This window comes from Vicia villosa, unplaced genomic scaffold (assembly GCF_029867415.1).
Source record: "Vicia villosa cultivar HV-30 ecotype Madison, WI unplaced genomic scaffold, Vvil1.0 ctg.000108F_1_1, whole genome shotgun sequence".
NCBI classification, from domain to species: Eukaryota; Viridiplantae; Streptophyta; class Magnoliopsida; order Fabales; family Fabaceae; genus Vicia; species Vicia villosa.
Window position 1 is genome coordinate 330,006 of NW_026705019.1, and position 26,806 is coordinate 356,811.

Below are 26,806 nucleotides of genomic sequence, written 5' to 3' on the forward strand. Positions count from 1 at the left end.
AATAAATACTTGAAGAACTTTAATAAAAGACTTCCCTGATTATTTCGGTAGAGACGATCATATAAGCTTTTGTCTTCAGAGAATTCATAGCTTCTGACTTCTGCTTCCATTAGACAGCTTCAGAACTAGAATTTCTTTAGATCCCTAGAACACTCACAGCTTCTGATTCCTGCTTCCATCTAGGACAGCTTCAGAACTTGAATTTCTTTGATCTTCTGAACATTCACAGCTTCTGATTTCTGCTTCCATTCAGGACAGCTTCAGAACTTGAATTTCTTTGATCTTCAGAACATTCACAGCTTCTGATTTCTGCTTCCATCTAGGACAGCTTCAGAACTTGAGTTTTCTGGATCTTTTAGAACATTCTCAGCTTTGAATTTCTGCTTCCCTCGGATAGCTTCAGAGCTTTGAATTTCTACCAACATCACTTCATGCTAGATTTGTATCAGAACATTGTTGAATGTACCAGAGCATCATCAGAGCATCTCTACATCCTGAAATGTTACAGAACAAAAACTAAACGACAAAAGTCAGCATGAACGAGTTAGAACATAAAATGTATATATTCGAACACATTATATGTATCAGAGCCATATAGGCTGAAATAATGTATCAGAGCAAATAGAATTTTGTTAGATCAAATAGACAAATATGGATCAAATTCTATTTTCAGTGCTTCTGATTTCTGAAGCTTGACAGCACTCAGCTTGCTTCAGATTCCATGGTTTTGCTTCTTGTGTTTGCTTTGAAGATTCTCTTCACTTCTTTATACCTGCAAAACACTTAAACCATATAGAACTTGCAGTTCTTGTTAGTGAATGTGTGGGAGTTCAGATTCCATGGTTTTACTTCTTGTGTTTGCTTTGAAGATTCTCTTCACTTCTTTATACCTGCAAAACACTTAAACCATATAGAACTTGCAGTTCTTGTTAGTGAATGTGTGGGAGCTTTACCTAGCAACTGATAGATTAATCAAATCATTTATCATTTATCTTCTCCCCCTTTTTGTCATAACATCAAAAAGAATATTTCAAAAGATTTAGATGATTAAAACGACAAATAAAATCACTAGAATGTAAAATCAAAGAAACTTTTCATTGATAATCAAAAGATATTACAAAAGGAATGCAGGAAAACAGATGCAACAAGGAGAGGAAACTACAAAGACCAAAAGACTAAGATCCTAGCCTACGCAAAATCCGCGCCAGAACATCATGAATCCCGTCAGTGCTTGTAGCTTGCCTTGTCATGAAGGAGCGAAACTCAGCATTGGCTACTTCTTGCGCGTCCAAACGAGAAGCCAGCATAGCTAGATTCTGATGAAGAGTTTCCAAGGTCTCCATCAGAGCTGAGGTTTCACCAGAAGAGGAGGCACCAGAATTTCTGCCAAAAGTGACAGCAATCTCAGCAGGGTGATCTTCTGGAAGATCTTCAGCTTGTGCATCTTCCATTTCCTCATCTGAGTCTGACTCAGAAGTCGCCTTAGCATATTCTGGTTCAGGCAGCTCAGAAGTTCCAGCTTCCAACGCTTGAAGAATAGCTGCTAGGTTTGTTGGAGGAGTAGGACCAGCAACTTCAGCAGGATAAACCACTACTGGAAAGACCATGTGAGGTGCTTTTTCAGAAGGGTTCATTCTGAACCAGTTGAACAGCCACTGAAAATCTCCAGTCAGCACAGGAAACCATGGTCTCCACACCACGATATCTCTGCAGAGATTTTCTTCTTCCAACTCATCTGCTGGTATCTTCCCTTCAAGAACACTTCTGTTCCTGATGAGATGGTGATGGCTGCTTTCACCAACTTCCAACCGAAGACCACGAACACCAGGAGCTTCAGACATAATCCTTCTCTGAGTGTCTGTAGCCTTAGCCAGAAAATCCTGACGAAAGGTATTCCAAAGGTTGTTTGAAGCATACTCATCCAGATGGTTAAGGTGAGCAGCACCTAGAATCTCCAACCAGCCATTTACATCAGAATGTAAAAGCTCCAGATATGATTGAGTGGTAGGGGTTGGAGGGTTGACAGTGAACCTGGAGTCGGGAAGAACAACACTGTAGGGATTAGGTGTTCTGGTGGGAAAAGGGTGTGAGAGAGATGAAGAAATATCTGATGGACGGGTTGAAGGAGAGGAGATATCAGATGGTGAAGAAGGTGGTTCCGAGAGGATGAATGAGGAGGAAGAGGTGGTGGAGGTCTTTGAAGAGGGAGGTGATTGAGGGGAACCGTCAAGGGGTTGATACACTTTGAGAGGGTCATAGGAGATCCTTACTCTTTTTGGTTTGGTTTCTGGTTCAGCAGTTGCCTTTCTCTTTTGTTTCCGATCATTATCTTGATTCCCAGAGCTTGACGATGGATTCATGATGAATTTGCAGATATTGGAAACTGCTAGGGTTTATGATATGAAAACAAAGAGAGAGAATGAAAAAGAAACTGAATGCAAAGTGAGAGAAATATGAGAGGGAAAAGAAACGTTTGAAGAATATAAATAGAAAACTGAAAGAGAGTAAATGATGAAAAGCATTTAATGTTACGTGACGTGAGGAGAGATAATAATGACAAAAGACGTGATTTGCACAGTTACCTACGTAGACGTCCCCTCAACTGCACGCACGCTTGTCCAGGAGTAGTGACCACGTGTTTACCATCTGGATAGCCAGTTACAGCTGTTTTGCTTTTAAAGAGATTCTAAATCAACTTAGACAATGAAACGTTAGTAATAACTGAATCACAATTTCTAATTGATTTCAATCAGAACTTCTTAAGAAAAAGTTTTCATTTCAGAAGATACTCATACATAAGAGTTTCTCATCTTCTCATTCTGAGCTTGTTTCTGAAGACCCATTTTGTGCCGATTATACTGAATCCATCTGGTCTAGGAACAAGATCCCAAACATCATTCCTTGTAAACTGATTCAGTTCTTCTTGCATAGCAATTATCCAGTCTGGATCTTCTAGAGCATGATCAACAGAAGTTGGCTCGATCAAAGATACAAGACCTAATTGACAATCTGCATTGTTCTTAAGGAATGCTCTTGTTCTGATTGGATCATCCTTCTTTCCAAGAATGACATCTTCTGAATGACCAGAATTGAGTCTGGATGGTCTTCTGACAGATGGTTCTTCAGAAATGCTTAGATTCTCCAGAGGAGCTGATACTTGATCTTCAGATTCTTTGCTTCTGAGAAGCTCTGCTTCTGATGCGTTGCTTCTTGGCTCAACAACTTCTGATATATCAATATCCCAATCTGCAAAATTATCAAACTGCTTTGGTTTTTCAGAACCAAGCTTATCATCAAACCTGATATTGATTGATTCTTCTACAATCAATGTTTCAGTATTGTATACTCTGTAGCCTTTTGAGCGTTCAGAATATCCAAGAAGGAAACATTTTTGTGCTTTGGAATCAAACTTACCAAGATGATCTTTAGTGTTCAGAATAAAGCATACACATCCAAAAGGATGGAAATATGAAATGTTGGGCTTTCTATTCTTCCACAATTCATAAGGAGTCTTATTTAGAATAGGTCTGATAGAGATTCTATTCTGAATATAGCATGCAGTGTTTATTGCTTCTGCCCAGAAATGCTTAGCCATATTGGTTTCATTGATCATGGTTCTGGCCATTTCTTGCAGAGTCCTATTCTTTCGTTCTACAACCCCATTTTGCTGTGGAGTTCTAGGACAAGAGAAATCATGGGCAATACCATTTTCTTTGAAGAATTCTTCAAAGGATCTGTTCTCAAATTCACCACCATGATCACTTCTAACCTTTATGATTTTACACTCTTTTTCAGATTGAATCTGAATGCAGAAATCAAAGAACACTGAATGAGTCTCATCCTTGTGTTTCAAGAATTTTACCCATGTCCAGCGGCTATAATCATCTACGATGACTAATCCATATTTCTTCCCTCTGACAGATGCTGTTTTGACTGGGCCAAACAGATCAATGTGCAAGAGTTCTAATGGCCTTGAGGTAGAAACAACATTCTTGGGCTTGAATGCAGGTTTGGAGAACTTGCCCTTCTGACATGCTTCACAAAGAGCATCTGATTTGAATTTCATATTAGGGAGTCCTCTGACCAGATCCAGTTTGTTAATCTGAGAAATCTTTCTCAAACTAGCATGACCTAATCTTCTGTGCCAGACCCACTGCTCTTCAGAAACAGACATAAGACAAGTCACCTTCTGACTCATAAGGTCTTGCAGATCTGTCTTATAAATGTTGTTCTTCCTCTTGCCTGTAAATAGGATTGAGCCATCCTTCTGATTTACAGCCTTGCAAGACTCTTGATTAAAGATTATATCATAACCATTGTCACTCAATTGACTGATAGATAAGAGGTTATGAGTTAATCCTTCTACAAGAAGTACATTAGAAATGGAAGGAGAGTTACCAGACTTTATAGTTCTAGAGCCAATTATCTTGCCCTTCTGATCTCCTCCAAACTTGACTTCTCCTCCAGACTTAAGCACCAGGTCTTGGAACATAGACCTTCTTCCTGTCATGTGTCGTGAGCATCCAGAGTCCAGGTACCATGACATGTTGTGCTTTGTCCTTTTTGCAGTCAAGGATATCTGCAATAGGAATAATCTTATCCTTAGGTACCCACATTTTCTTGGGTCCTTTCTTGTTAGATTTTCTCAAGTTCTGATTGAACTTGGGTTTAACATTGTAAACAATAGGGGGAACAGCATGATAATTCTTAATGTGAGTTTCATGATATTTCCTAGGTTGTGTCACATGCTTTTTGGTGTGTGTTATGTGAAAACTTTGAGCATGTGAAGTGTGCCTAATATCATGGGAGTGGCCATACTTGAACTGATCATACAATGGCTTGTATGTGAATTTCATTTCATCAACAGGTTCAAGTTTGTATGGGGTTTCACCCTCAAAACCAATGCCGACTCTTTTGTTTCCAGACACAGCATATATCATAGAAGCTAGCTGACTTCTGCCAATACTTCTAGATAAGAACTTCCTGAAACTTAAATCATATTCTTTCAGAATATGGTTTAGACTAGGAGTGGATTTTTCTGAATCAGAAGGAGATCCAACATTATTGGATAATTTTAAAAGTTTTTCTTTTAATTCAGAATTCTCCAACTCAAGCTTCTTTGTTTCAAATTCAAATAGCTTTTTCAACTTTTTGTATTTGAGACTAATCTGAGACTTGAGTTCCAGAAGTTCAGTTAGACCGGAAACTAACTCATCTCTAGTAAGTTCAGAAAATACCTCTTCAGAATCTGATTCTGATGTAGATTCTGATTCGTCATCTTCTGTCGCCATCAGCGCACAGTTAGCCTGCTCATCTTCAGAGTCTGAATCATCTTCTGACTCATCCCAGGTTGCCATAAGACCTTTCTTCTTATGAAACTTCTTCTTGGGATTTTCCTTCTGAAGTTTTGGACATTCATCTCTTGAAGTGTCCAGGCTCATTGCATTCATAGCACATGACCTTCTTCTTGTCAAATCTTCTGTCATCAGAAGATTCTCCACGTTCAAATTTCTTTGAACTTCTGAAGCCTCTGAACTTCCTCTGCTTGGTCTTCCAGAGTTGATTTAGCCTTCTGGAGATCAGGGACAGTTCATCTTCTTCTTCAGATTCTGATTCTTCAGGATCTTCTTCTCTAGCCTGAAAAGCGTTAGTGCATTTCTTGATATTGGATTTTAATGCAATAGACTTACCTTTCTTTTGAGGCTCATTTGCGTCCAGCTCTATTTCATGACTTCTCAAGGCACTGATAAGCTCTTCCAGAGAAACTTCATTCAGATTCTTTGCAATCTTGAATGCAGTCACCATAGGACCCCATCTTCTGGGTAAGCTTCTGATGATCTTCTTTACGTGATCAGCCTTGGTGTATCCCTTGTCAAGAACTCTCAATCCAGCAGTAAGAGTTTGAAATCTTGAAAACATCTTTTCAATGTCTTCATCATCCTCCATCTTGAAGGCTTCATACTTCTGGATCAATATCAAATTTTCGTATATAAAAATATTTAGATCAATAATACATTTTGTTGGCCTATTCCATTTTTGAATAAAAAATATTTGGATCATAAATAACATTTTTCGCATATAAAAATATTTAGTTTAATAATAGATTTTTTTCATGTATACAAACTTCATTTTTGTTTAGGTATCATTTACAAAAATATTTGGATCAATAGTAAATTTCGTATATAAAAATATTTAGATCAATAATAGATTTTTTCCCAATATCCTTTTTAAATAAAAAGTATTTGGATCATAAATACCATTCTTTCGTAGATAATAGTTTTTTTCCGTATAGAAATATTATTTTTATTTAGTATTCAAAGTTTTCACCATCAAATACCGGCGGTCTAGTATAACCATTGTTACCGTTGTATTGCTCAGCAGAGCCAGATGTAGATGCAGGTGTAGACTTTTCACTTTCATCAACCATCTTTTACTGAAGCGTTTTTCTCTTCCTGAATCTTTTCTAAACACGGTTAAGTGCTTGCACCTTAGAACCGGCGCTCTGATGCCAATTGAAGGATAGAAAAACACTTAGAAAGGGGGGGGGGGTTTGAATAAGTGTAGCTTTAAAAAACTTGACAGATAAAAATAAATTGCACAGTTATTTTTATCCTGGTTCGTTGTTAACTAAACTACTCCAGTCCACCCCCGCAGAGATGATTTACCTCAACTGAGGATTTAATCCACTAATCGCACGGATTACAATGGTTTTCCACTTAGTCAGCAACTAAGTCTTCCAGAGTCTTCTGATCACACACTGATCACTCCAGGAACAACTGCTTAGATACCCTCTAAGACTTTTCTAGAGTATACTGATCCACACGATCACTCTAGTTACAACCTGCTTAGATAACCTCTAAGACTTCCTAGAGTATTCTGATCCACACGATCACTCTAGTTCCTTACAACTTAATGTAATCAATTCTAAGAGTATTACAATTGCTTCTAAAAAGCGATAATCACAAACTGTGATATTTCTCTTAATCGTTTAAGCTTAATCTCACTAATATATTACAACAGCAATGTAGTGAGCTTTGATGAAGATGAAGATTCTGAGCTTTGATTTGAACAGAGTTTAAGCAAGTTAATATGAGTTGTTTTGGTGCAGAATCGTTAACCTTGCTTCTCATCAGAACTTCATATTTATAGGCATTGGAGAAGATGACCGTTGAGTGCATTTAATGCTTTGCGTGTTCCGTACAACATCGCATTTAATGTTATACGCTTTTGTCAACTACCTCGAGCCTTGTTCACGCTGTGTCTACTGACGTAGCCTTTAGTAGCTTTTAACGTTCCTTTTGTCAGTCAGCGTAGCTTGCCACTTGTACTTTCTTCTGATCTGATGTTTGTGAATACAACGTTTGAATATCATCAGAGTCAAACAGCTTGGTGCATAGAATCTTCTGATCTTCTGACCTTGAAGTGCTTCTGAGCGTGATACCATCAGAACTTCAGTGCTTCTGTTCTCTTGTTCTTCTGATGCTTTCATAGACCCATGTTCTGATTCTGCTTCGACCATCTTCTGATGTCTTGCCAGACCATGTTCTGATGTTGCATGCTGAACCCTTTGAGACAAAGCTTCTGAGCGCTGAATTATGCATACTCTTTATATATTTCCTGAAATGGAAATTGCATTGGATTAGAGTACCATATTATCTTAAGCAAAATTCATATTATTGTTATCATCAAAACTAAGATAATTGATCAGAACAAATCTTGTTCTAACACATACTCCTGTGCCTACGCCTCAGATTCAATTATCATTGAAGATCCCATACATCAAGATCAACTGCCTTCTCAACAAGATTGGTGTACCCAAGGATAGTAAAAGATCACCCTTTGCTTCTACAAGTCAAAAAACAAAGAAATAAAACAAGGTCATTGAATCAACAAAGGAGAATGTCCCTAGGATCAATAGGTTTTATCATTTCAAATTGTAATTTCTATGATCGCAAGTGTTATTTGGTATAAGTGTTGTACCTTTCGATTAATAATTCTAATAAAATAATCATGCATGTTTTGAATGAAATCCATTCATTTCACTCTTTTGTATCTATGAATATCAATACATTTCCATTTCAATTATCAATTTTCCATTTCCACTTTTAATAAACTTTGAGGGAGAATGATGTAATTAAAATTAACCGAATTTTAACGTATGCTTTCATTGCAAAACCGAGCAGATGATGTAAGGCATTATTTCGAATCCTAAACACTAGAGAAATAAGGAAGTTAACCCGTAGTCAACCCCCCTCGAGCCAGGAGTTGGAGTTTGTTCTATTTTCTGAAATAAATAAAAACAACCTTAATTTTAACCAGGGGCAGGGTAGATTTCAAATAATTCAATGGTGCATTCTATTCCCATGAGAATGGGTCAATTAAAGCAAAGGTTCAAGCACATTTGTTTCCTCACATCCAAGATAAATGAAGCTTACAATAATCAAAGTGGCAGTCACATTATTCAAAATCCAAAAAGCAAAATTTCAAAAGAACAATTTCAAGAAAAGAAAGCTCGCTAAGTCAAAAAAATAAAACTTAGGCAAAAAAAATCAGGGCATCCCGATGGACCGCAAAATTCAAAAGGATTGGTTCATGCAAAAATAAGGGATTAAAAACAAGGAAATTGGAGAATAATCTCGTGACTGTCATCTCAAGAATCATCTATGCTTCTCATCTACGCTTGAACCTTATCTACACTCCTCGTCTATGTGACTACAAAAATTCTCTTGCAAATTGAATGCATTCATTGGATTAAACGAATTTTAGGATTGAAGAAAATCAAGGAGAATTGGGTGGGTTTTGTCGCACGCTCGCGAAAATCAGACAGAGTCGCCACCAATATATTTATCCCAAAGAGGGAAAGGAATATCAGAAAACCTGGAATAAGGATAGGATAAGAAAAGGTCTTGCGACCAAAGATCGGGTAAGAAGTCGGTTACGCGAGGGGAAGGTACTAGCACCCCTCACGCCCATCGTACTCGATGGTATCCACCTATGTTTGTTCTATTCTAAGGGTGTATTAATCTAAAGCCTAATTACTAAGGGAATGCATGCAAATGAAAGAAGAAGAAACACGGGGAAAATAAGGTTTATAAATAGTTGTGCTCGCTTAGGCCCCGCGACCTAATGCCTACGTATCCTTTTCAGGAATCAGAGCGCCGTAGTTCGGCTCTTTAATTTTTGTTTGTTTTTGTGTTTTTTAGTTGAACAGTTACATTCGCACTCCGCTGCTCGACCTCTGGAGTCTTAAGCTGGGAATGGAGCGGAAATAACGTGTCCGATTAGGAGAAAGAATGCCCTGAAGGCAAGAGAAAGAATGCCTCGGAGGCAAGAGAGAGAAGAGGGAAAATTGGTTTATGTCTTTTAGGTGTAATTCCATGATGGACGAAAACCCACTACAAGGCTTCGCATCACTTCCTTACTTTGCTTAGTTCTGAGCCTTTATTAGATATTTTGAAGTGTTTTTGGTTAGGTGTCTTTTAAGGGAATTTAATTTGTGACTTGAATCATGCCTTAAAATAGTTTTTTGAATATTTAGAGAATGCACATCGAGGCCTACGCCACAATCGTTTCTCTAAATGAAATACAGTTTTTGAATAATTAGAGAATGCACATCGAGGCCTACGCCACAATCGTTTCTCTAAATGAAATACAATTTTTGAATATTTAGAGAATGCACATCGAGGCCTACGCCACAATCGTTTCTCTAAATAACGGTTAAGAAATACATCGAGGCCTACGCCTCAATCATTTCTCTTCCGCTAAGTGGGAAAGAACATACATCGGGGCCTACGCCCCAATCATTTCTTTCACACTAAAAAAAGGCATTTAGCATGATTCGCGTCGTCCTTTATTAATGTTTTAAAGTTGAAAAGAAAAAGGAAAAGAACTTAATCTAAAAGAACTAAAAGATGATTCTAAGTCCTAAATTGCCAAGTTAAAGTCTACCTAAATTATAGGATTTCAAAGGGAAGACTAACCTAAAAGTTATGGATTATGGGTCCTAAAATTCTAAAGGAACACACAAGTGAAACCACAATTACAAGTAAAAATTACAAGTAAACAATGGTACAAAATTAGTACAAAAGCATGACTTGAAAATATAACACCAAACATGAAAACAAATGATTCAAAATATAGTGCAAAATTGAATTAAAGATACTATTTATTTTTATGATTTTTATATGACCAAAACAAGAATTCTAATTAAGCAAAAGAACTAAAATAAAAGCCTAAACTAATATTTTTGTGAACATTTTCATATGACAACAATTATGTATTAAAGTCTAAGAATTAGTAAGAAAAATTAGCAATTTAATTACTCAAAGAAATGGTATAAAAACTAATTAGAACCAATTAATTAAAAATGTAAGGAAACAGTGGGTGTAAACTGAAATATTTGGTGTGAAGAGCAACTGGGCGCAGGGCCCATGGAGTCTGGCCCAGCAGCATTTTTCTTATGTCAAAAACAAGGTGAGAGTGATACATGGGCCAAGGGGGTGTGACTTACAAATCGTTGGGCCCAAGGAGGTGTGTATCCAGATTATTAATTTATCCAAATTTTATATCAGATTTTTAATAAAATTAAAATAAGAATAAGAAAAAAGATTAATCAAAATGGGGATTTAGGGTTCATTTTATGACTATTCAACTTCTCCTCTCAGACTCAACTCCGTCTTTCGCTCGAATACGACGGCGCCGGAGCTACTCCGACCAAAAATTACAGCGCCACCGTGATGAACACACCACCAACGACCTCTTCTTCCTAATTTCGAGTTTAGCCTAACGTGATTCCTCATTAGTCTCTCGTTCTCACTCTCTAATCCTCAAAACGGAACGAACGAAAACCTAAGTGATATCAACCGGTTTACACAACAATTTCGATCCAATTAGAAGCTACCACCATAGGGGTTTTGGTCAACAGAACAAGCTCTAACACCTCGTAGATGAAAAGAATGCAAGAATCGGAAAGTTGTAGCGTTTACCTGGAGAGTATGAAGCTTGATGATAGTTGTTGAGGAAAACCAGAGGTAAATCTTTGAGCTCTCTTTTCAGTTGAGTTCTTTTCTTGCTCCTTCTTCTCCTATTTCTGATTTTTGAATGACTTGTCATGGTTATTGCTGCGTGATGATGCCATCGCTTGAAGATTGTCTTGCTCTGAAGGTTGATGTGATGACGAAGGTGATTATGTATGAAGCTGCGAAGATCCAGTAACTCGTTGGAGATGCTGATTATTGATGGTGAAGAGGAGAAGGATTGAAGCTCGAATCCAAAGGAAGATTGCAGAGAGAATCGTTTTTACAGGTCAGTGCAATTCGATTATACTCATGCTCCTTTCTTATTACACTTTGTTGATTGAATTGGAGAAGATTGTGTGTTGATGAATGTGGGAATTGCAGAGAGTTGAAGAAGAGGGAGAATGGAGTGTGAAGATGAAGATTGTGAAATGGTGAAGAAGTTCAGAGGTGAAAATGATGGAGAAGTGGTGGAGGATTGAGAAAATGGTGGGAGAGTGAAAGTCAAAAAAGTGAAGAATGGCTGAGACCTCTGTTATATAGAGAGGGAGAATCTCGATTCTGAAAGTTAGCTCTCAATACTCTCATTCTTCTGTTGAGTTCTGTTGTTTATTAGTTATAGAATCGGTTAGAGGTTAGTTAGAAATCTAGAAAGTAGTTATGGGATGGTTGGGTTGAAACTGAATTCTGTTACTGAACTGTTAAAAATAGTTGGTAGGTTAGTTGCTAGGTGGTTAGAGTTGGTTAAGGGTTAGTTAGAGAACTGATAGGTTAGTTATAAGTTTGTTAAGTTAGAGACCTGTTAGTTGGTTAACTGTTAGAAGGGGTTAGGGGCTGATAGTTAAAATTCTGATTCTTTCTCTTGTTTTCCTTCTGAAAAGCATTGCTGCATTTATCTATGCAGGGATTTTTCTGAGTTTAAAATTTCTTGAATTGTATAAATTATGAATGATGACTTGATGATTGAATATATAGCCCTGCTTTATATTGAATGTAGCTTGAACTGAATTCCTTTGAACTTGCAGACTTGTATAAAATCCCATAATTTTGAATGTGTCTTGCCCCTTTTGAATTTTGAACAGCATGGTCTTATGCATAATTATTATGCATAATTATGTGACATGTATGGACATGAGATGAGCTTATGAGCTGCAGCTGAATATCTTATATTTTCTGTCAGCTTCTGATTTCTATTAGCAGGTAAGGACTGATTATGGATTGATTATGAAGGAAAGGTGTGCTGATGATGTGATGAACAACTCAAGGGGAATCATGGAGATCTTTTCCAAGTAAAGCAAGAGGTGAAATCAGGATGAAGCTGAATGAAGTCATAGCAATCTTAATGGATCTCTTTCTTTTTTTGTAATTTTCCTTGTTATGATTGAGACTTGTAATGACTTCTTTTTGTATTGTTTCATGGACCATTGTGTAATGATTTTTTTTTGTTCTTGTAATGGAAATTGTAATTTGAGACTTGGATAAATAAGAATGATTGTAATTGTAAACATGTAAATTTGAACCTTTTGTAATGATCCTTCATAGTGAAATTGGACTTTAAGCTTGTAAATTTGTTGTGGAAAACCCTGAATGAAGCTTGTAATGAGTCATGATGCTCACTTGAATGAACTTTACAAATGGTTTCTTCTTAAATATTAAATATAGTCGAAACTTGAACTCTAAATGAATCACTGTCACATTATTGTTGCTGGGATCCAAATTAATCTTCTCTTCCCAATTGATTCTCTTACGTCCGCGCTCATTTTGATTAATCTTGAGAAATCTCAATGACAATGAATCTTAGAATACTCATCGCATCTCTACCCAAGTTTTTTGAAATAAGGGCCAATTGCATGCTTCAAAGTATATATTAACCTTATCCTTTTAAGATCCTTGATCCCAATTTCAAGTTATTGATTAATGATGCATGAAGTGCTAGATGACCTAATGAATGAAATTGCAAATGAGCGAGAGGCCTAAGCCAGATGGATGTAAAATTATGTGGGCAAATTTTGGGGTGCAACAGGTTTATATAAAATTTGAGCCTTATATCATTTGTTTCTTAAAACCACGTGCCATGGCCACATTACAACCTTTAAAAGTCCTAATTGAAGCTTGGTGAAATACGAAAGCATACTTGGCATAATTGTGTTATACTGACTCCTGTGTTTGTTAAATTATTGCTAACCACTTCGTTTCTTCAAACATCCATCTATAATCATCCATTTCTATTTCATAACGAACTTCAATTTCAAAACTGGCATGTGCATAACTAAGAATTACTTTTCAAAGGGGATGACTTTATTTTCAAATAAATACTTGGCATCAAGGAGATCTCAAACTGGTTTAATTAAAAGCGATCATTTCTAATAAACTCCTGAATAGGGGAATTACATCTAGAGGTTCTCCTAATCATGATCAAAATTCCAATGATCATAGGGGCACATAATCAAAAGATCCTATTGAGTAGGGGCATTCATTATAAGATTCAATCAACTTGGGTCACATCTCGAAGCAATAACAATCAGGGGCATATCTTTCAAAAATCCAAATATTGGGGCAATTCATATCGAATTGATATCACATAACGGTTAGCCCTCAATATCCTCCAGATTGAGGGCGGACCTTTCAACTTTCAAATGTTGGGGCAATCACTACGAGGCTCGATCAAAAGGAGTTAATTCAAAATAGATCATCAGATTGAAATCATTTCGAGATTCATTTAATCAAGGGGCATCGTGCTGCGAATTCAAATTAGTGAGGCTAGCCATCTCAAGTCCCTACTACGATAAAACTACGTCCAAGTTCATATCAAGACAAATCTTAACAAAAACCTAACAAATTGGGGCAAGACATACTATGAAGGGGAAAACTATCCTCATATTTTTTCCCCAGTAAATCTTTCTCCTAACTACGATCGTCAAAATTAAAAAAACAGGGATTGAGAAGTCGCGCTAGCATCACACCCCACCTTATCAAACAAACCTACAACTCCAGTGAGCTATATACGCTTTGGTTATCAACAACCTATCATTGGAGCATCATGAAAATACATATAAATCATGCATTACATACATTGGTTGATACATTACACCACACCTTTTTTAGGTAGTCTTCTTTAGGACAATTCTTACGATCCTTTCTAGGAACCTCTTCAGGCAGTCTTATCTAAGACAAATTGTCATCCTTTCCAGGAACCTCTCCAGGTGGTCTTCTTTAAGACGTTCTTTTTCTAGGAACCTCTCCAGGTAGTCTTCTTTAAGACATTCTTTTTCTAAAAGCCTTTCTAGGTAGTCTTTTCTAAGACATTCATCATCCTTTCCAGGAACCTCTTCAGGTAGTTTTCTTTAAGACATTCCTTATCCTTTTCTAAGAACCTTTTTAGGTAGTCTTTAAGACAAATTTTATCCTTTCTAAGAACCTTTTCAGGTACTCTTCTTTAAGACAAATATTCATGTCCATTCCGGAAACCTTTTCAGGTAGTCTTATAGAAGGCATTATTTCATTACACTCGATACATCAATCAACATATGCATGAGCATTATCCGCATACATAAACATTACCAAGCCGACATAAGCATAGCCATGGTATAGGGGAAAACATGAAATAAACAGATTCAGTGGGTTTAAGGAGATAAAATCTCGGGATTGCACCAGCATACATACATACACATTAGCATATACATATCATCTAGCGCATTCACATACTACAAAAGCCCAGTTTCCGACCCTCGAGTCGTGAGTTTCCAACCCTCGTGTTGTGATTGGTTTGTTTTCCGACCCTCGAGTCGTATGTTTTCAACCCTCGTGTTGTGATTGGTTTGTTTTCCGACCCTCGAGTCGTATGTTTCCAACCCTCGTGTTGTGATTGGTTTGATTTTCGACCCTCGAGTCGTGAATGTACGACCCTCGAGTCGTGAGTTTCTAAACATATCGTTTCCTTTCCGACCCTCGAGTCGTGAATATTTGACATGCTATTTTCTCCGACCCTCGAGTCGTGAGTCTCCAAACAAGTGAATCTTTTTCATGCAGGAAAACGCATTTGCAAAGCAATCTTCTATGCAGGTAAAATTGTCCGCACCGGGGCAAGTGGATCCCATTGGTCCAGATGAGCTTGCTAAAGCTATAGCGAGTGACCCTTTTGGGATTAATTAAACTACGATAGTAAGCAGGTATGGCTAACTGCGACGACTTACTAGAACAATAGTAAGTGGGTCACACCATCTACGATAAGCTTACTTCGGCTACAATAGTAAGCAGGTATGGCTAACTGCGACGACTTACTAGAACAATAGTAAGTGGGCCACACCATCTACGATAAGCTTACTCCAACTACGATAGTAAGTAGGTATGGCTAACTGCGACGACTTACTAGAGCTATAGTAAGTGGGCCATATCATCTACGATAAACTTACTCCAACTACGATAGTAAGCAGGTATGGCTAACTGCGACGACTTACTAGAACGATAGTAAGTGGGTCATACCATCTACGATAAGCTTACTCCAACTACGATAGTAAGTAGGTATGGCTAACTGCGACGACTTACTAGAGCTATAGTAAGTGGGTCATACCATCTACGACAGACTTACTCAAACTACGATAGTGAGTGGGTATACCAACTGCGACGACTTACTAGAACTATATTAAGTGGGTTACCTACAAACTGCAAAACCTTGCTAGCACTATAGCAAGTTAATTATCTTCTACATAGCAAACGGAGAACACTCGCTATTGCTAGCCAGGTTTATGTATCACGTTAGTCCCTCGACAGTGATCCTCTTCAAAACTTCACCAATAACAAGCAAAGGTTTTATCTTTCTTTTTCGAAGTTACTAACATGCTTCACATAGCATGGCTAACAGTCATGCATCATTCAATTACATACCTCATTCATACATAATCCATATTCATACATTGCTCTCATTTATTTTGAGAAGCTCACTGCATCATACATCACATGCATCATGACATTGGTATTTACCCTGGGTGGCATCTTTAAGCCCATCTCCCACGGAACTTCTTCCCAACAAGTGCAAATTTCAGGGTATTTCAGTGTTCAATAATCTTCTACCTTTAAATCACGGTAGGCAGACGTGCCTATCTGACTCTTCAGGTTTAAGAAGATTGAACAGGGGCAGCTGTCATACCCCAAAATTTGCCCGCCTTAATTCTAACATTTAAATTATTTTTAAACTTTGGTTTTTATAAGTTTTATTCAATTTTACTAACATTTTAACAGTAATTTTTTTTAAATATATATGTAATAGTTTACTTTAAGTTATTTGTATAGTATGAGTAAATAAATTTGGCTCGACACTTCACATATTTTATGGTGCAATTTTATTTTTTGAATAAATTGAATAGCACACTTGACAAGTGAGTATAAGTAAAAAGTTACAAGTGTGAGGTCTTGAGTTCAAATTCAACTTTCTTGTATTATTTTTTTTTTCTTTCATTTTTATTTTTAAACTGCTTTTACATTTTGTTATTAAAATATCAAAGTTTTATTTTATTAGTTTATTATTATCAATATTATTAAGTATTTTTATTATTGTTACTTTGACTTATTAAAAATAGTTGTTACATTATAATAAATAATAATTGTTACTTACATTAAGATTAAGAATAAAAGTGGTATTATTAGAATTATTATTATAGTTCCATACTTGCTGTCAATTGGCTTCAGTGGCGTGAGTCAAGAAAATCGACAAAAGTAACAACAAAAATATCTTGAAAGGCATATAAAAACATCAAAACAAAAAGAGAAGGTTTCATTGCTCTTAATAGACAGAATGATTACAAAAAATTCAAAATTAAAATCTTTCCAAAACCACCATTAGAATATTCTAAAAATTGCATAAAAATCAATCCACCTTTAATTGAAATTAACCACCATTGAATTTTCCTTTTCATTATAAAAAACAAAACAAATTCATCAGTGAGGGGGATCACCGAAAACCACTACAACAACATGCAGTTACCATCACCATTTTTCTAACAACAACAAAAATTGTCTCAAACCACACCACTAAACCATAAACAACCACCACCAATTTCAAGACCTTTTAACATCACAAACCTGTAAATATTTTCCATCAAATAAATTTCAAATTGATTTATCACTATCATTATTTTGTTGTTGTTTGTTTTTGTTTGCTGTCCTTGTTATTGCAGAAAAGGAGGAAAGAAGAAGCGGAAACAATTTCTAAAACGGATCCGAAACAACAAACACCGAAGCCCTAATCGTACATCCACTGCGGAACAAACCGTCCACCGCGACGAAATCGCTCAGTGGATCCGAGTCCACGTGAGCTACCTCGTGCCTCTGCAGATCCGCGACCCTCTGTTTTTTGCGGAAACAAATGTTGCGCCGTCATTCGAGAAGGAATCCACCATCCTCCTCCTTCGTCATTTGTGCCGTAGAAATTCGATCCGGTAATCCTCTTCTTTTGTTGCTTTTTGATGATTATTAATGCATTTTATTTAGAATTTAGGTTAAAAGAATAATGATGGTGGGCTTTGGTGCTAATATATTATTCTAGGCCCATTTATTTTCTCACTTTTGTTTATACCCCATATTTCTCTCTATTTATTTTCTTTGTTGACATTTTTCTAAATATAATAGCTCAAAAATATGCATGTAATCTATTTAATTCAAAACAAAAAAAAACATTGTACATAACAAAGATACAAAAATATTCCACGTTGATTTTACTTATTTAGCTATATTTAATTTAATTTAGCTTATTAGATTAATTAAGCTTAGTTAGTTAAATAAAAAATGTGCACTCTTAGATGATTACGCCTAAGTACAACAAATCTAAAAAATATGTTCTTTTCATTTGGTTAAATAAAAAATCCCAAAATACCTTTATCCTATCTTAATAAAAAAAAACAACAATAAAATACCTAATAAATTTAAATCATTTTTTTATATACTAACATAATTATTAAATCAAATTCTTCCGATTAAATTTGAATACATAATATCAACTTTTTTCTTAATCTAGTTAATTCGACCTTCCAATAATAATACGACGAGTGAATGATAATTTCACTGCGTCTTTGAATCGATCGACTTTCTATGTTCCATCGATCAAATATCCTATACATATAAAAATTATACTAAATCGATTAATGCCTCGAGCGATAATCGAACGTATGTCGCTGATAATGCGTTTAAATTTTATTTAAAATATTTAATTAATAAATATGACTATTGATTTAATATTATTACTTTTAATATTATATTTATCATTATAATAAACAAATTTTTATAATTCAATTAAAACATTTAATCAATTATTAAAATACAAAAATAGGGATTGCACACAAAAATTATTATTTTTAACTTCGAACTACGGTAACTGCGAAACTACGAATGCTTGCTAAAACACAATTCAACATACAAAAATAATGGTGTACAATCCCATAAAAAACACCAACAAACCCTTCGAACTACGTTGACTCTGATCCTCCAATAAGGAGGTACCTAGGCATTCGGGCAACCGGGCAACCGAAACGAGTTTCCTTTCCCTAAATTTAAGTAGGTTTGAGATCTTATTCTCTGCCCTACTTTTCACTTTTAACCATAACCTTTTTATAAACCTTACCATGATACTCTTATAAACCTTAAACCTTAGAGACATTTAGAAAACCTTAAGGAAGGGTCAAGGGTGCCTAACACCTTCCCTCGACCCTAATTTCTCAACTTACCTAGAAACTCTTTAATTAGGTTTTTATCCCATATTTTCCCTTAATAAAATATAGGTGGCGACTCTGTATAATTTAGGTTAAAATAACTTAAAATTTAAAGCCGGTCGTAACACAAGTGGCTACACCACCACAACAACAACACATTGTTACATTCACACATATATGTACACAATGATATAGTCCATTAATTAAATTAAATCACCATTTAAAATCAAATAGGACTACTATCCATTTCATCAACTCATCACATAAAGCTTTAAATTAGCTTCGCAACGCTCAAAACGGTGCTCAAAACGGCTATACGGTTTGAAAGTTATGCCCTTTAGAAAATCTGTAAAAAATTTGCTGCCATGCGTCGACGCAAACCCCCCTTCAGGTCGACGCATTGGTTTTCTGTCACCCTCGGGTATGCGCACGCTGACCCTATAGGTCGACGCATGCTGTCACCCAGGTCGACGCAAACTGATACTTAGGTCGACGCATCCTGACGCTTAAGTCGACGCATTCATCGCAGATGCAGAATTTTTCTGCGATTTCAACAAGTTTCTCCTCCCAATTTCATCCAAATCGCACAAAACAGTCTCATACCAAACACATCATCAAATAACATATTATAACACAAATATAACACGTTTAGAAGTCATTTAACACCAAACCACTCATCAAATTCATCAATTGCATCAAATCAACATAAACAACCTAAATCCCCAAAAACCCCAAAAACCAAAACATGCAATCGAATCAAACAACAATCCTAATCAGTTCACTACCCCTGATTATATAATAATCACTAACCCGAAGAGTCCCCCCTTACCTCTAGAGTCGAATCTTCGAAGGTCCTCTTCTTCCTCTTCTTCTCCTTTTCACGTATCTTCTCTTTTTCTCAGACTTTCTCTTTTGCTTCTGATTTCCTTCTTTTTCCAATTTCCTTATTTTATGAAAAATAGAAAATATCTCAATAAGGCTTACATAGTTAACATCTCCCTTTTGCTAACCACTACACTAAGCCCAATTGTTTATTTCTACAATATTCCTCAATAATTTACCAAAATGCCAATTAATCCAATTAAATAATTTAAAATCTAATTAAATTAAATAATGGAAAATATGGGGTGTTACAGGAATGGAAATAAAGGTAGAGGGGGCTACAATAATTCGACTGATCGAAATCAACAAGAAGAAAGTTGGTTGAATCAGAAAAAACCCTCATATCAAAGCAACCAAAGAGGTGGTGGTTCAGGTACAGGAAGAGGTGGTGGTCGAAAGCCTGACAAAAGTCACATACAATGTTTTAGTTGTCAGAAGTATGGTCATTATTCTACAAAGTGTCCAGAAAAGAATAAGAATCAAGAAAGTGACGCAAAGTTTGCAAAACAAGAAGAAGAAGAAGAAGAAGAAGAGATGTTGTTGATGGTCACAACAGAAGATGAAGTTGGAACATTGCAAAACAGAGAATCAGATTGCAAGTCAAAGTGTTCAAAAGACTAGGAGCTATGATGAACATAGATATCTTAGACACGATGAATTAGGTGGTGTGTTAAATTATAATTCCTTGCGTCGAAAAGATTTGATTTTGTGTCGAAGTGTGTAACAGTTTGTTACACAAATAGTGTGTAACAGTTTGCTACACACATAGTGTGTAACAGTTTGTTACACATAAATTTGTTTTTAGATCTAGATAGATTTGATTTAGATTTAAAATAGATTAGATTTGATTTAGTTCCAAAATAGGTATTTTGGGCTTTTATAGTTTTGGGTTTTGGCTTAGGGAGAAAGCTAACCTAAATCTATAAATGGGAAGTAACCCTCATTATTTGTAATCAAGTCATTAACGTGTATTCACAGAAGTTGCAATTGCAAGTGAATAACAGAATTTCCATATTTTGTGGGCAGAGAGAAACTCTGTAGAAAATACTTTCTTCTTCTCTTCTAATTTCCGCAAACCCTAATCCTACTTTTGTTCTTATTTTCTTCATTGTCATCTTTAACGATAAGGAATTACTCAAAGGTTTGAGAGTCTAATTCCAACATTATACCACTGTTGGAGGCAATTCAAGGGGGTCGACGAGGAAGCATTCTTTACTAGGGACACACCTTTGTGAGAGACACACCACATCTCCACCTAAAACCTTAAGGTGATAGGTGTGTGGGTTATCTCACTTATAAAGTGTTAATTCTTCCCTTTTCTAACCAATGTGTGACTTCTTCCTCACACTTGATTCTCAACATTCCCCCTCAAGTGCGAGTCCATAATGCTCCCCCTCATGTGAAAGCTCTCTCTTCCACATACACTTGTATCTGTTGACTTCAACTACATGTATTCGTTGACTTTCAACTACAAGTTTTAGCTACATGTATCCGTTGACTTTCAACTACATGTATCCGTTGACTTTCAACTACATGTATCCGTTGACCAATGTGGGACTTCTTCCTCACACTTGATTCTCAACATAACCTAATTTAGTAAATCAAGCCTAAGCAAGAGTTGGGTTTAAATAATTCATCCTATTAGAAAAGATTAAGTGGCCTAAAACCCCACAATTAGCTTTAGTGCTTAAGATATTTGTATTTTTAACCGTGAAGACATCTGAACTAGGCTTTGCATTTGGCATGAAAATTGTAGCTATAGGCCTATAGCCATTAGGTTTCGAACTCTCTTTTGAAAGCCTCAATCAAAGGTATGCCATGTACAGTGAGCAGGGGTCAATAAGCAGATAATTTAGAAAAGACAAAATATTCTTTTTTTTGTTGCCTTATGGTAACTTCGGGATTCATTTTAGTCCTTTAATTTTAAAAAGTAGCATATTGGTCCCTTAACTTTTCAAAAGGTGTCATTTTAGTCCTTTTTGTCATATTAGCGACTGATTTAGCGACCAATTTTTAAGTTTTTCTGTCGCTAATGTGACAAAAATGACTAAAATGACACATTTTGAAGAGTTAAAGGACCAATATGACACTTTTTGTAGTTAAGAGACCAAAATGAACCCTGATGTTAATATAAGGGACAAAAAAGTATTCTACCTTTAGAAAATTTATCAAAGAAATATATTAAAGCTCAAAACGGCTCAAGTTTAAAAACAAGCTAAAAAGCCAAAATTACGACTTAAAAAATTTCAAAACATCCAAGTGCAAAGCTAAAAAAATTCTTCCAAAATGAATTGATTAGTGTGTACGATTTTGAACAAAATATTTAAATAAATGTTGTTTATCTAACACAACAAACCCGAAAATCATAAGTTGTTAATCTAGTGCAACCAATCATAAAACAAGTACTAATCTAAATAGGCATGTCACATGCAATGTAAGAAATATTCTCTAACCCATAAAAATCAAGCCATATAGGTTTACTTGTGCCATTAACTCATGTGCAAAAACAATTATCATCACAAACCTCTAATGATCTAATATATAAGCTAGGGGAGATGGTGGTGGAAGAACATCTAAAGATCATACATATGCAACATCTAATGATGGTGGTGCAACATTTTAAGGTCCAATAACATTTACACTAGGAATGACGTGAGGATGTGATATCTTGTAGAACCAGTCTAGATATCCCTTCAAAAACTGGTTAGAAAACATCATAGTCACTGCTTTTGCTAGCATTGCCCTAGCATAACTCACCATGTTTCGAAACCACAAATCAATTTTACCTAGAATATGAGGGACCGATCAAGAGATACCCAATACATACCTAAAATGTCAGCGGCATCACTCTGAAAGGTATGTTAAGACAGTTGTTCCCTAGTGAGATAGCCTAAGAATAATAAAGTTTCATCAAATCCACGATGAACCATATGGCTTGTGTTTGTGTATGATGTCCAGATAAAACCATTTATCGTTAGCGCATTAATCCGCCTTCTAATTCTCATAAATTCCCTCATACACAAATGTCCCGATGTCCATTTTTTCCCCTATGAGAGCCATAATTGGAATGCATGTGATCCATCTTATCACGTAAGGTATGGAAGTGCTCGTATATCCAACTAGGCATTACAATATACTAATTAAAATTACACTACTTTGCATAAATTATATAATGATAAAATATGTATATGTGTAACATGTTATATACCTTCATAGTTGCCTCGTATCATGGTGACTAGCCTCTGTTATGAAGAATGCAAGGCCCAACAGAATTAAAATAAGACCAATTATATTGAAGGACTATATTTAATACCATAGGGTGCAGTTAGTAATTTTATTAGGTAGTTTGTTATTTTCTGTTTTTATTAGTGCTGGCCCATAGCCCAAGTGGTGCTGAAAAACCCTACTATATATGCTGTATGTTTTTATCAATTGAGTAAGAAGAAAAGTTGTTTTTATCTTATTATCTTTTTATGCAACCTTAGATCTAAAGTTAACCTAGCATAGTCTAACATTGGTGCTTTCATAGTTTTGAATTCATGGCTCCACCCAAACCCACAAACCCTTCTTCTAAAGAAATTGTTGAAGAGGCTGTCCAACTTGCTCAACATCGTTTGGATATGGCTCTACAAGACACACAAACTCAAATGGATGAAAGGTTTCACATGGCAGCAGCTGAGTTGTCTCAACAAATGGGTCAAGTTCACACAAGGTTTGATAATGAAAGACAAACTGCTAATATTAGGTATGATTCTATCATGTCTATACTCCATAAAATTTCTGAACAAAGGGAAAACCCTCAATCTGCTATTGTTCACTCTGCTGCAAGTGGGTCAGGTATCACACAACCCCCATTTTCATCCCCTATGGTAAATACTGCTGCAACACTCATTAACACACCTGTCCACACACCACTTCATACAGCTTTTAACCCCCACATTTCTGTCACCCAGCCAACCGTACCTACCCCACTGCACCGCCATACAGCACCCGAACCACCCCCACCACCACCGTTTCCACCAAACCCACATTTACACCAAAACCACTCAGCTTTTATCCCTAACCAGGATTTTAACGCCACCCCTTTACAATCTGTTTCATACCAAACTTTGTCCCAACTTCCCCCTTTACCCACATTTAGATCTCCTAAGTTGGAGCTGCCTTTATTTGATGGATATAGCCCTTTGGAATGGCTCTTTCAAGCTGAACAATATTTTAGTTTTTATAATTTACCACCAGAAAATCGCTTGTCTTTAGTTTCCTTTTATATGAAAGGGGATGCTTTGGGTTGGTTCAAATGGATGCATCAAAAATCCAAGCTCCCTAAAGTAATAATAAAGCATCATCAAATTAACATAATCCTCTGCTCATTTGGGATACCCAAGCTCGAACAAAAATCTAATATACTTTACATAAATGGAATTTTGTTACTTGTCCTCAAGGATTGTCCAACTAACCAAATGTAGCATATAACTCATGGTCACAAGTTCATTCCTCTTAAGTGCCACTACTTGCATATAGACATCTCACAGCCATGCTAGTAAGAAATGCACATCCTTGTTCTTCATAGTCTCCTTTAAGGCATCTTGCTTAGTCACCCTCAAAATCCCATTTATAAATATGGAAGTTAGGTTATGATTCATTAATGAAAGGCTTAGAAGTCTTTGAATAAAGGAATATGAAATAGAGATGAGACGCCCTCTAGCATGACCATAATATCTTCAAATGGTATAGAGAAAGAATTTGTATTTCTATACAACCTTTCCACAAACATAGAAATCAGCGGAATCTAACATGGTAAGAGAAATGTCCATTTAAGGCATCAAACCTGAATAAATGGTGGTTCTTACAACCAGAAGAGACATCTCCTCGATATAGAGTTTCTTCAACTCCATATCATGGGGTAGACACGTTCATTGTGTTGCAATCCCAAAAGATAAATTATAAAAAAAAGTCATTTAATTTAATAATATTAAAATAATGATATAATAGTAATACGTTCCATTCATATAACCTTAATACGTGTGCGTGTGTGTGGTCTAGCGGTGAAACGCTTGGGTCTTGAGAGTGTGCTCCTCTCAAGGTCTCAGGTTCGAAACCCGCTAGATACAAATTGCTTATTAAAAAAAATATAACCTTAATACTACATGATCCATATATTACATCAATATTGTAGTGTTAGACGTAGTGTCAGAGAGTCCTCCAAAAAATGTGACATTGGCACCTCCTGTCCTTAAAAAATTGATTGTTTTACTTATGAGTCATCCAATTTAAAAATTTCACAAATTTTGTAGAGACGTCATATCTACACCTAGAAGTGTTGTATAAGAATATCCAAAATTGGCCCATGCATGCTCATTGATTATTAATTGCACGATCTAGTGTTGAGATCGACCTAACAATAACTAGAAGTATCTGAACAAGGGTGGACAACAGGAATGGTAGGGAGGTTTTGGGCCAAAAAACCTCACCCTAATAGAACAAGATTTATTGCTACAATAAGTCTCTATGTTTTGACGATAACAATACATATATTTTGTATGTAACAATTTAGTTTCTAATAGTTTCTTGAGTGTGTAAATATGGTGTTCTAGGAGATTCTGGATTGTTGACCGTGAAGAATCATCAGAAACAAGCAAGGCCCCTCAAAAACACCTTTTGCATCTGATTATGAAGAAACATCAGCAGTTTTGAAGAATACAGAATGTTCATCAGAAAGTGGAGTTACGATGTGCTTCTCAAATAAGAGTTGTTGCTTCAGAAGTCGTAAGTAATCAGAAGAAAGAACTTTGTTAGAGTTTCTGCTCCAAGATCATAAATCAGCAAGCGAGCTTTCAAGTCAGGTTCAGAAGTCAAGATTTGTTAATCATAAAAGCTGTTGCTTCTAATTCTGAATACGAAGTCAAGATTCTAAATACATCAAAGGTCAAGCCTTAGAAGATCAGAAGTGTCTTCAAACAATGAAAGGACGTGTTTCTCAGATGCTCACATATCTGATAACTGTGTTCTAACTCTTAAAATATTCCGATACGAAGTCTGAAGAAACCAATCTGAAGACCAAGTGCTGAAGGCTCTGAAGACGTGGTTCTGAAGACCTGAAGTTCTGAAGACTCGAGTTTCTAAAGACAAATGGTTCTGAAGACGTGGTTCTGAAGACTCTGAAGACTTGAAGTTCTGAAGACTCAAGTTTCTAAAGACAAATGATTCTGAAGACCAAGTGCTGAAGACTCTGAAGATGTGGTTCTGAAGACTCTAAAGACGTGGTTCTTAATACTCTAAAGACTTGGAGTTATGAAGATCTAAAGCTTATTTTCTTTTCTTCCAACTGATGTTGTGAGCCTCTAAAGTTCAAGAAGAATAGAAGATAAATCTATGTAGTATAATGTACAAGGTACAGATGAACGTTTAGTTCCATTTCATAAAAGGACGAACAAGGCGTACTATTCTACAAAAGCTAGTTTCCATCAATTCATAATAATGTATCAAGCTACAAGACAAAGACGTACTGCACCATTCACATTTATGCTTGATTCTATCTGTTGGGAACTAGCCGTTGGAAATCAAAAAGGACCTTCTTCCCATCCAATGTCTCTTTTGAGAAACTTTAAAAAGATGACCAAATCATCCAACAAAGTTGACAACAACAAAAAAGGTTTTTGTTGCAATCATCACGATGCTAATATCCATACTGCCATAATGGTTGTTGTTATTGCAGTTGTTATCTCTCACTTGGTTTAAATGTAACTCAACCAACACAGATGGAAAAGAATCAACGAATACAGAAAAAGAAAAAATATTCAGAAGCCGATGATTATGAAGCATATGTCAAAAGGAGAAGCTGAAGCTCATGCCAATTCAAATGCTACCTAGGCCAATTAGTTGATGCTAATGCCTAAGTTGATATGCAGAAGCCAATCTGAATAAAGAAGATGAAGAAAGAAGTTTCTACAAGATGCTACTCAACTCTAATCATGTACATCTTGATAGAAATCAGAAGAAGCAAGGAGTTGTTGCTCGTGACTTGCTCAACAAAGAAGATGAAGATGAAGAACACTGCAAGATGCTATTCAACATATAAGTTATATACATCTTTGTAAAACAATGTAATGAACACAAGAGTTATTGCTAGGATTGTGTTATAGGTTTAGAATTCTTCATGTAATTTGTTTTAACATAAGAGTTGTTGCTCAGAATTGTGTTAAACAATAT

The 26,806-nt window shown here is 36.1% G+C and overlaps 1 protein-coding gene across 1 annotated transcript; it reads left to right on the forward strand.

The window, feature by feature from the left end:
- The first annotated feature begins 16,784 nt into the window (after positions 1-16,784).
- LOC131624200 (uncharacterized) lies at positions 16,785-25,182 on the forward strand. The gene is made up of 2 exons (XM_058895160.1): positions 16,785-17,449; positions 23,127-25,182. The coding sequence occupies exon 2, from the start codon at positions 23,137-23,139 to the stop codon at positions 24,061-24,063; it is 927 nt and encodes a 308-aa protein (XP_058751143.1). The 5' UTR covers positions 16,785-17,449; positions 23,127-23,136; the 3' UTR covers positions 24,064-25,182.
- The last annotated feature ends 1,624 nt before the right edge of the window (positions 25,183-26,806 follow it).